The sequence below is a fragment of the Pleurodeles waltl genome, chromosome 6, assembly GCF_031143425.1.
Source record: "Pleurodeles waltl isolate 20211129_DDA chromosome 6, aPleWal1.hap1.20221129, whole genome shotgun sequence".
NCBI lineage: Eukaryota > Metazoa > Chordata > Amphibia > Caudata > Salamandridae > Pleurodeles > Pleurodeles waltl.
In genome coordinates, this window is record NC_090445.1 from 1,316,694,690 (window position 1) to 1,316,709,765 (window position 15,076).

Below are 15,076 nucleotides of genomic sequence, written 5' to 3' on the forward strand. Positions count from 1 at the left end.
ATAAAACGATAATAAACTATATTTATTATCGTTTTATAGTAAAAGGGGTGGGGCCATGGGGCTGTGACGAGCATGGAGGAGGAATGCATAGCACTCCCCTCAGTGCTCATGTATGTTTGGCCAGCCATCTGGGGCCGGCCAAACACACATGCGCACTGGGCTCTCTCCAACCCAGCACTCTGTTTCCGGGTTGGAGACAGCAGGCAGAGACTCTCACTCTGCCTTGGAGTGCCCTGGCTGGGCGCTCTGTCCAGTCATAATGCTGCTTTCATGCTACCAGCAGCATGAAAGCAGTGTTAGGATTGGAAGCAGGGTCTGTGCCTGCAGTAGAGGACCAGAGAGGATCAGAGCACCACAGTGTGGTGAAAAAGGTAAATTTATTTATTAATATATATTTTTTTTGCGCTGTCACCCCTGCCACGCACCGCCCCCCCCTTTTTCCTCTCGCAAGCAGCCCCTGTTTCAAAGTGAAGGTGACGCCATTTTCTTATTTATTGTGGTTAAGATGTATTCCTTCCCCGATGTCCTTGTAGCTCAGACATAATCGTGTAGTAGACTGCTAGTGTGCTGGAGTGAAGGAGTGGTGCCGATGCGAGGTCACTCAAATTGGCAGCATGCGGAAATGGCCTAATCCCAAACTTAAAATGAAACCTTCGCCTGTGTACAGGCATTATAGGCATGCAAGGACAGAAAGCTATCTTCTCTAGTTTAACAGTGAGCATCTCTTGTGTAGAATACAAAGCAGCTGTCTTCAGTTAGTTCTGTTTTTTATAAAAATGGATATGTTAATGTAAAGTTGCCTCTGCCATCATCACTTTAGGGACGCTGGTGGTAGAGTGCATTAATTGCCTGAAAGTGGTAGAAGTGCATAGTCTAATCTCAGCGGAAGTGGCGAGTTACACACTGACCTGCAGCAGCAAATAAGTTAGTGCAAGACCTGCCATGGGTTGCTCTACTCAAGTGACAGCCTCCATTTGGTTGCTGATGGGAACGGAGGCTAGGGGAAGGAAAATTCGCTGTGGCACATTAGGAAACCTACAAGGATTGCTGGTTTAGATCAGTCTGTTCATCCTCAAAATACTTATTCATCCAGTCCTCATATAAATTCCTTTTTGTAACTGTCATAGGTGTTGTGGCTTTTTCTTGGTCTTTCACCTTCAGGTGACTGTCTAGATTAGAAAATAAGGCACAACTTAAATGAAAAATGAATTCAAGTTAAGTTAATCAGTGGGAAACCCACTATTGTACTTTATGAAACCCTTATTAGTTAATGCACTTCAGAGGCCTGTGTCTGTAGCCAGAGAGTCACAGAATTGAACTCAAGGGGTAACAAAGCCCCCTGCAGCCTCTGTGGTGCAGAGGGGTCCCCAAATCTTCAGGGTGCCACCATTCAGTCCAAGTACAATGCTCATCTATGAGATATGAGAGACATAGTGGTCTCTCATCACACTTTGCAGGGGGGCTGCATCATTTTGCCTTACTCTACTGTAAATAGCGACTTGTGTATGTTTAGTGGTCCCTCCCAGTCTGTGAAAGAAAGCACTGTGAATATTTAAGTTATTATTTTAAACTTGCATAATACACAATATAAGATGGGGTACTACAAATTGTGCAAAAAGATTACAGATTAAAAAAAGTACTTCCAAAATATAGATTTTAGTAATACACAGACTACACTTAGTGCAACTTTTTTTTATTACCGTCCTTTAAAAGCACACACTTCGTAGCTCAGCTGGTAACTCCCTTGCAATACCACTCTATAAGAATGAATCTGTGTCAAGAAGCTTCAAGTAAGTCAGACAATTAAACCCAATACCGGCGCTCCCTTTACATATGTAGACTGACCCGTTGCTCACATTTACATTTCTTTCAGGTGAGCAGACACCATGGCAAGAAGGCTTGCTTAGCTGCCTGCAACTCCCTCGGTTTCACAGCACAGGAGACTTCCAGCCTTACAAGGCAGCTGAAGCATTTCAGCTTTTGAAATTAACTGTCCCAGGGTGGTTGTCTTATAAAAAGTACAGGAACTGTTTTCCTTAAAATAAAAAGGCATGGCCATGTCTTGCCCGTCTGATCCCATCCACTTCGACCACTGTTTCAGTGAGCCATCTTCATCCATTGATCTTTTCAAGTGTCATTCACATTTTGATTTTGCCCACTTCAGCCAATGGCTGTTTTGTACTGTGAATAACAACATTTTGCACCGTCATCACGTGTACAGCCACTTGAAAAGGAGTACACATTAATGCCAGGGTGTGGTTGTGGTGTCAGGGTCACTCCAGTAATTGTATGTTTTTGCCAAATATGTTTTCACATGTTTGCTTATGTTTAAAAAAAAACAAAAATCGGACATGGGCCAGAGCCAGGTCTGGTGGGCTTACCACTACTTCAAACTGTTGAGTTCAATATTCACCATTTTTGAAGGTTTCCCACCATGGTTCGAATGTGTTCTATGTACTGCAAAATCTGGTGATGTTTATTAAATTCTAGCTTTAAATGGTTTCACTTTCTGTGTATTTTGCGGACTACAAAAATTTTTTAATGACAAAAATCATAGCCCATGTTTATGTAACTTCTCATGTGCAAACTCGATTTTCAGCAGACTAATAAAAGCTTAGTGGACTGTGGTCGAAAATTAGGAAGGATATGGGCAAAACGTAGGGGCATATTTATACTCCATTTGCGCCGAATTTGCGTCGTTTTTTTCGACGCAAATTCGACGCAAAACTAACTCCATATTTATACTTTGGCGTTAGACGCGTCTAGCGCCAAAGTTCATGGAGTTAGCGTCATTTTTTGGCATGAACACCTTCCTTGCGTTAATGATATGCAAGGTAGGCGTTCCCGTCTTAAAAAATGACTCCGATGCATATGCGTGGGATTTATACTCCCGGGCAAAAATCACACCCGGGAGTGGGCGGGTCTAAAAAACCCGCATTAGCGCCGGATTTTAACGCCTGGGTCAGGGCAGGCGTTAAGGGACCTGTGGGCTCAGAATGAGCCCAGAGGTGCCCCTCCATGCCCCCAGGGACACCCCCTGTCACCCATGCCCACCCCAGGAGGACACCCAAGGCAGGAGGGACCCATCCCAGGGACATTAAGGTAAGTTCAGGTAAGTATTTTTTTTTAAAAAAAAATGTGGCATAGGGGGGCCTGATTTGTGCCCCCCTACATGCCACTATGCCCAATGACCATGCCCAGGGGACAGAAGTCCCCTGGGCATGGCCATTGGGCAAGGGGGCATGACTCCTGTCTTTGCTAAGACAGGAGTCATTTCAATGGGGGTTGGGAGTGAAAAAAAATGGCGCAAATTGGGTTGAGGCGATTTTTTTGCCTCAGCCTGACTTGCACCATTTGTGGACGCCCATACGCCATTTTCCCCCTACGCCGGCGCTGCCTGGTGTACGTGTTTTTTTTTAACGCACACCAGACAGCGCCGGCGGCTAACGCCGGCTAACGTCATTCAATAAATACGGCGCCCGCATGGCGCTTCAGAATGGCGTTAGCCAGCGCTAATTTTTTTGACGCAAAACTGCGTTGGCGCAGTTTTGCGTCAAAAAGTATAAATATGGGCCGTAATGTTTTGTTTACCCCTGTAAAGTGAAAGTCCAATGTATAAATTGAGGCTTATTGATCTAGTCTGAAATGAAAGCTATATGTACCATAAACTGTTTCTACCACTGATGAGTCATGGAGAGGCCTGCCTTACAAGCTGTGATGGCAAGCACTTCCTTAATTGAAGCTTAGTAAAATATGATGTCACTTAAATCAAAAACATATCTGGGACCTGGAGGAAGGAATATGGCATCCTGACGCAAAACCAAACAGAACATTTAGGGGCATATTTATACTCTGTTTGCACCAAATTAGTGTCATTTTTTTTTTACTCTAATTCGGTGCAAAACTAACTCCATATTTATACTTTGGTGCTAGACCCCTCTAGCACCAAATTTATGGAGTTAAAGTCATTTTTTTAAAGTGGAGTCCTACTTTGCCTTAATGAGATGCAAGGTAGGCGTTCCCGTGCAAAAAATGACTCTATGGCCTTAACACCATATTTAGGGGCATATTTATACTCTGCGGCGTATTTATACTCTGTTTGCACCGAATTAGTGTCATTTTTTTTAACTCTAATTCGGTGCAAAACTAACTCCATATTTATACTTTGGTGCTAGACCCATCTAGCACCAAGGCCCTGATTGAAACTTTTTTTGCACCGCATTAACGTCATTTTATGACACAAAAGTGGCGCAAACTTACAAAATATTGGCCCTTATTTATACTTTTTGCTGCAAAACTCCACTAACTCAGTTTTGCACCAAAAAGTTGAGCACCGGCTTGCACCATTTCTGTGCACCAGCCGGGCACCATATTTATGGAATGGTGCAAGCCGGTGCAAAGGGTAGGCTAGAGTTTAAAAAAATGACTTTAGTCGGGTGGGGCTGGCAGTATAGAAGAAGAGGGTTTAGCACCAAAAAATGGCTTTAGGCAGGTTAGAGTAAAAATAAATGACTCTAACCAGATTAGCGTCATTTTATGGTGCTAAACCTACCATGCCACATGACTCCTGCCTTAGGAAAGGCAGGAGTCATGCCCACCACCCCAGTGGCCAGCACAGAGGACAGGGGTCCCCTGGGCATGGCCATTGCACCCAGTGCCATATATGGGGGCCCATTTCAGGGCCCCCTATGGCACTTTCAAAAATAAAATGCACTTACCTGTACTTACCTGGGATGGGGTCCCCCATCCTCGCAGTCCCTCTAGTGTGGGTGGGGGTGCCCCTAGGGCCTAGGGAGGGCACCTCTGGGCTTATTCCATGGTGTTCCACCATGGAAATAGGGCCACAGGTCCCCTAAGACCTGCCCTGACCCAGGTCTTAAAAAATGGGGCAAAGCAATCTTTGCCCCATTTTTTGACCCTTCCTCCCTCCCTTGCACCATTTTTACATGGGAGTATAAATATGGGCCCGTATTTATACTCCGTTTGCGCCGAATTTGCGTCGTTTTTTTCTACGCAAATTCGGCGCAAAACTAACGCCATATTTATACTTTGGCGTTAGACGCGTCTAGCGCCAAAGTATGAAGAAAGAGCGTCATTTTTTTGCGTGAAAGCCTTCCTTGCGTTAATGAGATGCAAGGAAGGCGTTCCCGTCTAAAAAAATGACGGCGACGCAAATGCGTCGTATTTATACTCCCGGGCAAAAATCACGCCCAGGAGGTGGCGGGTCAAAAAACCCCGCATTTGCGCCACTATTTAACGCCTGGGTCAGGGTAGGCGTTAAGGGGCCTGTGGGCTCAAAATGAGCCCACAAGTGCCCTCCCCTGCCCCCAGGGACCCCCCCTGCCACCCCTGCCCACCCCAGGAGGACACCCAAGGATGGAGGGACCCATCCCAGTGAAGTACAGGTAAGTTCAGGTAAGTATAATTTTTTTTATTTTTTTATTTTTTTTGTGGCATAGGGGGGCCTTATTTGTGCCCCCCTACATGCCACTATGCCCAATGACCATGCCCAGGGGACACAAGTCCCCTGGGCATGGCCATTGGGCAAGGGGGCATGACTCCTGTCTTTACTAAGACAGGAGTCATGAAATGGCGTCTGGGTGTCGAAAAAATGGCGCAAATCGGGTTAAGACAATTTTTTAGCGTCAACCTGACTTGCGCCATTTTAAGACGCCCTAACGTCATTTTTTCCCAACGCCGGCGCTGCCTGGTCTACGTGGTTTTTTTCCACGCACACCAGGCAGCGCCGGTCTGATTGCGCCGTCTAACGCCATTCCATAAATACGGCGCCCGCATGGCGCTTCAGAATGGCGTTAGACGGCGCAAAATTTTTTGACGCTAAACTGCGTTAGCGCAGTTTAGCGTCAAAAAGTATAAATATGGGCCATGGTGTTAAGGCCATAGAGTCATTTTTTTGCACGGGAACGCCTACCTTGCATCTCATTAAGGCAAGGTAGGTTTCCACTTCCAAAAAATGACTTTAACTCCATTAATTTGGTGCTAGACGGGTCTAGCACCAAAGTATAAATATGGAGTTAGTTTTGCACTGAATTAGAGTAAAAAAAAAATGACGCTAATTCATTGCAAACAGAGTATAAATACGCCACTTAGCGTCAAAAAATGATGCTAATCTGGTCAGAATCGTTTATTTTGACTCAAAACTGCCTAACGTATTTTTTTTTTTAAGCTAGCCTACCCTTTGCACCGGCTTGCACCATTCCATAAATATGGTGCCCAGCTGGTGCTAAAAAATGGTGCAAGCCGGTGCAAAACTTTTTGGGGCAAAACTGCCTTAGTGCAGTTTTGCAACAAAAAGTATAAATAAGGCCCTTAGATTTACAATTTAAATGTCTTGTACTGTGCTTCATACATTACTCATTTAAAAGGCTTTTGATCATAGTGCAGCATGCCTGAGACCACTAGTTTGAGGTGAGAAAGTCTAAGGGGCCTATTTATACTTTTTGATGCAAAACTGCACTAACACAGTTTTGCATCAAAAACTTTAGCACCAGCTTGTGCCATTTTTGAGCACCAGCCGGGTGCCATATTTATGGAATGGTGTGAGCCGGTGCTAAGGTTGGGCTAACGTAAAAAAAAAATGGCATTAGCCGGGTGGAGGTGGTGGTATGGGAGAAGGGGGTTTTGCACCAAAAAATGAAGTTAGGCAGGTTAGCGGCAAAAAAATGCCTCTAACCAACCTATCGTAATTTTATGACGCAAAACCATCCATACCACATGACTCATGTCTTAGAAAAGACAGGAGTCTTTCCCACCACCCCAATGACAAGCACAGGGCACCAGTGCCCCCTGGGCATGGCCTTTGCACCCTGTGCTATATAGGGGACCTCAAGTTTGGCCCCCCATGGCACTTTAATAAAAAAATAAATACTTACCTACACTTACCCTACTTACCTGGGATTGGGTTCCCCATCCTCCCGTGTCTCTCTGGTGTGGGTGGGGGTGTTCCTGGGGCTCGAGGAGGGCACCTGTGGACCCATTCCACGGTGTTTACCCAAGGAAATGTGTCCACAGGTCCCCTAACGCCTGGTTTGACCCAGATGTTAAATAATGGTGCAAAGCAACCTTTGCACCATTATTTAGCCCGTCCTCCCCCCACCCGTGCGACTTTTTAGCACACAAGATAAATATGGAGTTATCGGGTTAGCACCCTTTTTTAGATGGGAACGCCTACCTTGCATCTCATTGATGCAAGGTAGGTTCACCCATCAAAAAATAGGGCAAACTCCAATATTTTGACATTAGACATGTCTAATGTCAAAATAGAAATATGGAGTTAGTTTTGCCCCGAATGTGCGTAAAAAAATGGTGCAAATATGGCACAAATGAAGTATAAATATGCCCCTAAGTTCCCTGAAGGCAAGCATTGGAAGGACTAAAGCCGTCTAATCAGAACATAATGAGGAAGAAATGCTCCAGTGGCACGACAAAGAGGAAAGCCTTCGAACAAGAAGAAGGGAAATTAGTTTGACAAAAAAGCCATCCTATCAACAGCAAAGGGCTCTTCTAAGCCATGCCACTATATTTATATACTTTAGCGTATTCAAAGCACTATATCTTAAAGATTTAGAAGAAAGAACAGAAGGCGCAAGTTGACTATCTTGTGGAAGAAATGAGTTGGCAAGCATCTTTCAAAAATTAGGAATAGTATGATGCAATATTGTAAAATGTGTTAGTCTTGTAGGCATGAGTAGCCATGTTATATGTCACTGTGTTCTACATAAGATAGTAACCTGGCAATATCCAACTCCCTGCTATGTTCGTGCTCGGATTCATATTTTTTCGTTTCTACTTGTTGATGAATGTAATGTTTGTTACGTCTTTGTTTCGATTTGTAAAGGAAAGACATCTGTGATTTAAATTGTGCAGTTTACTTATCCAATATATTAGCAGTGGTAACAAGGATGTGATCGTTTAAGGAGAAGCGAAACAGAAAAAGAGACAGAAAAGGAGGCCCGTAAAGCATTTCTGCAAAAACAACAAGTGATGGACGGAATGCTGAACATTGTCAAACATTCACCCCCAGTACAGTGATCTGGGCCTAAATCCATCGTTTTTTTGCTGCCCATGCCATTCCAGTTTGGACCCAGCCATGTGCAAATCAGTCTTGACCCTGTTCCCCATGGGAACAGTCCAGCCCGAACTGCTAGGCCAGGTCTTCCCTGGACTGGAAACAAGCATCCTGGGACCGGTTTCGGGGTTTCACCCCTCATCAGCCAGGCTAGCTTGAATCCAGTGGCATGGGAAGCACGGGACCCACGTCTGGGCATACCCTTCCCACTTAGGGCGACAAAGCAAAAACAACAAGTGATGGACGGAATGCTGAACATTGTCAAACATTCACCCCCAGTACAGTGATCTGGGCCTAAATCCATTGTTTTTTTGCTGCCCATGCCATTCCAGTTTGGACCCAGCCATATGCAAATCAGTCTTGACCCTGTTCCCCACGGGAACAGTCCAGCCCGAACTGCTAGGCCAGGTCTTCCCTGGACTGGAAACAAGCATCCTGGGACCGGTTTCGGGGTTTCACCCTTATCAGCCAGGCTAGCTTGAATCCAGTGGCATGGGAAGCACGGGACCCACGTCTGGGCATTGGACGGAATGCTGAATATTGTCAAACATTCACCCCCAGTACAGTGATCTAGGCCTAAATCCATCGTTTTTTTGCTGCCCATGCCATTCCAGTTTGGACCCAGCCATATGCAAATCAGTCTTGACCCTGTTCCCCATGGGAACAGTCCAGCCCGAACTGCTAGGCCAGGTCTTCCCTGGACTGGAAACAAGCATCCTGGGACCGGTTTCGGGGTTTCACCCCTCATCAGCCAGGCTAGCTTGAATCCAGTGGCATGGGAAGCACGGGACCCACGTCTGGGCATACCCTTCCCACTTAGGGCGACAAAGCAAAAACAACAAGTGATGGACGGAATGCTGAACATTGTCAAATATTCACCCCCAGTACAGTGATCTGGGCCTAAATCCATTGTTTTTTTGCTGCCCATGCCATTCCAGTTTGGACCCAGTCATATGCAAATCAGTCTTGACCCTGTTCCCCATGGGAACAGTCCAGCCCGAACTGCTAGGCCAGGTCTTCCCTGGACTGGAAACAAGCATCCTGGGACCGGTTTCGGGGTTTCACCCCTCATCAGCCAGGCTAGCTTGAATCCAGTGACATGGGAAGCACGGGACCCACGTCTGGGCATACCCTTCCCACTTAGGGCGACAAAGCAAAAGCAACAAGTGATGGACGGAATGCTGAACATTGTCAAACATTCACCCCCAGTACAGTGATCTGGGCCTAAATCCATTGTTTTTTTGCTGCCCATGCCATTCCAGTTTGGACCCAGCCATATGCAAATCAGTCTTGACCCTGTTCCCCATGGGAACAGTCCAGCCCGAACTGCTAGGCCAGGTCTTCCCTGGACTGGAAACAAGCATCCTGGGACCGGTTTCAGGGTTTCACCCCTCATCAGCCAGGCTAGCTTGAATCCAGTGGCATGGGAAGCACGGGACCCACGTCTGGGGATACCCTTCCCACTTAGGGCGACAAAGCAAAAACAACAAGTGATGGACGGAATGCTGAACATTGTCAAACATTCACCCCCAGTACAGTGATCTGGGCCTAAATCCATTGTTTATTTGCTGCCCATGCCATTCCAGTTTGGACCCAGCCATATGCAAATCAGTCTTGACCCTGTTCCCCATGGGAACAGTCCAGCCCGAACTGCTAGGCCAGGTCTTCCCTGGACTGGAAACAAGCATCCTGGGACCGGTTTCGGGGTTTCACCCCTCATCAGTCAGGCTAGCTTGAATCCAGTGGCATGGGAAGCACGGGACCCACGTCTGGGCATACCCTTCCCACTTAGGGCGACAAAGCAAAAACAACAAGTGATGGACGGAATGCTGAACATTGTCAAACATTCACCACCCGTACAGTGATCTGGGCCTAAATCCATCGTTTTTTTGCTGCCCATGCCATTCCAGTTTGGACCCAGCCATATGCAAATCAGTCTTGACCCTGTTCCCCATGGGAACAGTCCAGCCCGAACTGCTAGGCCAGGTCTTCCCTGGACTGGAAACAAGCATCCTGGGACCGGTTTCGGGGTTTCACCCCTCATCAGCCAGGCTAGCTTGAATCCAGTGGCATGGGAAGCACAGGACCCACGTCTGGGCATACCCTTCCCACTTAGGGCGACAAAGCAAAAACAACAAGTGATGGACGGAATGCTGAACATCGTACAGTGATCTGGGCCTAAATCCATCGTTTTTTTGCTGCCCATGCCATTCCAGTTTGGACCCAGCCATATGCAAATCAGTCTTGACCCTGTTCCCCATGGGAACAGTCCAGCCCGAACTGCTAGGCCAGGTCTTCCCTGGACTGGAAACAAGCATCCTGGGACCGGTTTCAGGGTTTCACCCCTCATCAGCCAGGCTAGCTTGAATCCAGTGGCATGGGAAGCACGGGACCCACGTCTGGGCATACCCTTCCCACTTAGGGCGACAAAGCAAAAACAACAAGTGATGGACGGAATGCTGAACATTGTCAAACATTCACCCCCAGTACAGTGATCTGGGCCTAAATCCATTGTTTGCCCATGCCATTCCAGTTTGGACCCAGCCATATGCAAATCAGTCTTGACCCTGTTCCCCATGGGAACAGTCCAGCCCGAACTGCTAGGCCAGGTCTTCCCTGGACTGGAAACAAGCATCCTGGGACCGGTTTCGGGGTTTCACCCCTCATCAGCCAGGCTAGCTTGAATCCAGTGGCATGGGAAGCACGGGACCCACGTCTGGGCATACCCTTCCCACTTAGGGCGACAAAGCAAAAACAACAAAGCATTTCTGAACAAACAATAGTAGGATATTTGTGTTACTGGATAGGGTTTCAGTCTTCGTTTTTTTTTTTTATTCTTACAAACCACTGTAATCTGGTACTTCAGTTCTGATTGTCTCTTAAAAATTAATCAATTGTGCAACTCCAAATGAAAGTATCATATAAATTCCAAGACTGCAGGATTTCCACACTGGTTCCTTTCAAGTCAAGAGCAGCAGATGTCTGTACAGCAGTTCCTGCGAGCAGGTGTTGACAGCTACACAATAGCAACCTTAGCTGGCAACCAATACAACTCTTTATACTTAAATACTTGAGAAGATGTTGGCTAATATGCATGTGCAAAAGCATTGGTAATATCTTCCGTTAACACCCATCTAAAAACTATAAGCGTTGTCATTGTATGTATATGGCCAGGGTTGCCTATGTGTGGTTGTCAAAAAATGCTGGGATCATTCAGCGCTCCCTGCCAGAAATCTGTGTGTGTTTGCGGCTGGTGGATCCCACTGGAGGAACATCTCTTACTTTAACTGTAATAATTTCCTTTCCAAAAAATATGTGGATTTGTGAGTCAATATGTGCTCAGTCTGAAACTTAAGAAATATAATTACAAAATGTTATTGCACAGTAGAAAAGTGAGTGAATTCGAAGGACTAAGGACACTCACCTTACAAACTTAATGACATTTCACAATTATTCCTGTCCTGAAGGCCACCGTGAGAGTCAACCACTTAGCGAAAACATTATTTCCTTTGTGGCATTTTCTACATTATTGAAGACTAAGAACTTGATTTAGAATTTGGCGGATGGGATACTCCATGACAGATGTGCTGGATGATCTGTCTGCCTTATTAGAAGTGCAATAGGATATAATTCACTTGTTAAATGGTGAACATGATATCCGCCAAGTTTTATAACAGAGGCAACCTGTCTGCCAAACCCTAAATCAGAACCCAAGGCTGAAAAATAGTTTTAGTATCATCCAAAAATAATTGCAAATATAGTTTCTTTAGAAACCAAAGTTGTGTGTTCACTTCAGAATGAATCTGCATGCAGTATTCCCCTTTGTACTTGTGCATTTTGTACATGCTTTGTCACACTCCTAAAACTGACCCTCTCTGTCTGCTCCATAAAATTACCCCTCTAAAAGGGGCATTTGGGTTATGAAGAAATGCTTCCTCTTATGAACTCATACCTGATACATGTATTTGGTGAATGTTTGGTATAATGTGGTGCATCACACAGTAAATGCAATAATATGTCACAGAAAGGTGTACTGTATGAATGAGTCATTCAATAATTATGGGTGTTCGCCGAAAGTTTTTCAAGGGGGTGAGAGGCGGTCTGCAGCGTCCTGGACTGTGTTTGGCAGGGGCCAGGGCCGTACTAGTGCAGCGACCGTAGTGTTACATTGCACTGTGAACTTGCACACCAGGCTGTACCTAAATCCAGGGGGGGTAATTGCCCACCCCCCAATCTCCCTCATGCAGAGGCCCATGTCAATAATAACCTAGTTCACATAGGAGGAAGGAGGGAGGCATTGCGTTTTAGTATTCGTGATATATTAAATATTTTCCTGCCTCGCAATGACATGCCTCAAATATAGTGACACGCATCCCCTTGAACATCCTTGGTGGGTACATGCTTTGGGTTCAAAGCAACGTCTTAGAAGACACTGTTGTGCTTCTGTCCTGAATTAGTGATGACGAACACTTGACTAAAAATCCTGAGGTTGGCTATGTGATGTATGGAATAGTATCGAAATTTTGTTTATTTTGCTGTACATTATATAGGATGCTTTTCTATTTTCGTCGTATAATGTTGAAATATTTGTACCTTTAATTAGATGAAGTAATTGTACTCATTTTTTTTAGAAATTCCCCAGCATAAAATTCCCCCAAAATCTCATGAATAAAAAAACAAAACGTGGTTAATGTAACACATTTTTGTTTTTGTACTTTACCAGATCACTCCCGGAAGCAAAGCTGCTCAGTCCAGTGTCAACCAGGGGGACATTGTGGTGGCCATCGACGGTGTCAACACAGATGGAATGACCCACTTAGAAGCACAGAACAAGATCAAGTCCGCCAGCTACAACCTAAACCTCACTCTTCAAAAGTAAGTTTAACCCACAAGGACAGCTAGTGGATATTGTGTTTACTTCATATGCAAGGGATATTGAAACGTTATTATGATTTAAATCCCTTAATCTCCGTACAAAAAGCTAGAAATATCAGCATTAGGCTGTAATTACTGAGGATTGGCAAATTAGTGGCGGCTGTGGCCTTGAAACTTTGTGAAATGTCTCATAAAGCAATGTCAGCTTCAAAGACCATAAAGGTAACAAGCTATGGCAATGCGAATGGATTTGGCTTATAAATGTAAGAGTGCCTGCAGTCATTGATGAGCTAGGACTAATTAAGTAAGCACTCTGTCACTCAGCCATTCACCCACTGACTCATTTTTTTAATTCATTCACTTACACAACGACGATAAAACACAAGCTCAAAATTCAATTAAATATGCAAAGGATATGCCTGCAATAATAAATAAAATTAAACATAGCTGTAAGTGGTCTATTTGCAGTGGAATTGAACATAGTGTGTTGTTGATTTAAAGTTCAAGTCTGGCTGCCACAGAACCAATGTGTTGGCTAGCTTGGAATGGTAAAACAAAGGTACACTGTGCACTGTAACATACGACTCACTCCGACCATACGACCATGATGGTCACCTCGTTTAGAGGCAGTGGGCGCATGGACAATGCATGCTGCAGATTAAATGAGTCAAATGTGAGTTTATTACCATAGTATTCCAAATGTGACAAGAGAAAATACATTAATTCCTCACAAATTACATTTAACAGTGATCTTACACTAGGAAACATCTCTTCTAATAGTTTCAATATCTCTTGACTGTGACTTTGACTTGCTGCACACACACAGATGTATGTGTGTGGGTGTATATATATATATATATATATATATATATATATATATATATATAGATATATATATACACATATACATACATATATATATATTTATGTATCATTGACTTAGATTGAGTTAAAGGTACGAACTATCAGCATCAAGTGATTTGTGACTGCACATAATCGTTTGGAACAGTGCAGTTTTAGATTGTTTCCAGCGCATATTGAACACCAAGAACCACAAGTTCCAGGATGCTTGTGGGGTTATAAAGTGCAGGTTATTTGAAATGGTGTTCGAACAGATGGAAACCACCTGAGGAAGAGGGATGTTGAAATGTGTAGTGGTGTTTGGAGGGATGCTGGAATGTAACCTGCCCAGAAATGTTATTTGAAAATTAAAAGGAAATGGAGAAATGAAGCCTTTGGGAGCTCAGCATTAGTTTTGTGGATTATATATATGTCGCCACTAGGTAGTTATAGTTACAACTTAGTTTCTATTGAAAAAGCGTTTTTAACTTGCGTATATGTTTGGCAACAGTTGATGAATCTTCACTAAATTTTCCCAAAAAATTCAACGCTAACGTCATCTGCTGTCTGGAAAGTTTCAGGGTGGTCTGTCAAGTGGGGACAAGAAAAAGGGGGTGTCCCTAAACGTGTTTTCCCCTTGTTAATTACCATAGGGTTTTTGATTAGGAATAACAGCTGAACTACTGGACGAAATGACACCAAATTTGGCAGAAAGCTAGCTCTTGGTCCAGAAGGTGACTTGTTTGTGATTTGGTGTAAATCTGTTCAGTGGTTTCTATAGTTTTTAAGTGAAAACAAATTTGTATATATAGGGACGTGAAGGCTCCGTGAACTCTCCCGATCTCATGCTGAGATCTGACTGGCTGCCAACACTTCAACAAGCAAGTGTTGGCAATCCCAGAAAAAAGGTAAAAAATAAGAAAAGGGGCCAGGGTAGGGATTCCCTGACCCCTTAGCTCTGGTGCTGGGGTGCCAGTTGGACAACACCCAGGGCATAAAAGCATTTTTTCTTTAATTTTTGCCACGCTTGTTTAATGAAGTCCCTGGGTGGGCCAGGTCCCCGAGGGCATGTTAAAATAAAGGAGGGAGGCCACAGGGCTCTCACCCTATGGCATTTGTGTGCGCCGGGGACCACCACCTCCTTGCAGCTTATTATTATTATTATGACTGTTATTATTATTATCATTATTATTATTATTGTTATGATGATTATTATTATTATTATTATTATTATGCATGCCTGCCCATGCCCTGGGGACCGCCACCTCCCCG

The 15,076-nt window shown here is 44.6% G+C and overlaps 1 protein-coding gene across 8 annotated transcripts in view; it reads left to right on the forward strand.

The window, feature by feature from the left end:
• LDB3 (LIM domain binding 3) overlaps positions 1-15,076 on the forward strand; it is a 508,962-nt gene that overhangs the window by 183,925 nt on the left and 309,961 nt on the right. For all 8 annotated transcript variants that reach the window (XM_069240605.1, XM_069240599.1, XM_069240600.1 and 5 more), the window contains one exon: positions 12,813-12,964. In XM_069240605.1, coding sequence (XP_069096706.1) covers positions 12,813-12,964 — 152 coding nt within the window. The remainder of the gene's footprint in view (positions 1-12,812; positions 12,965-15,076) is intronic.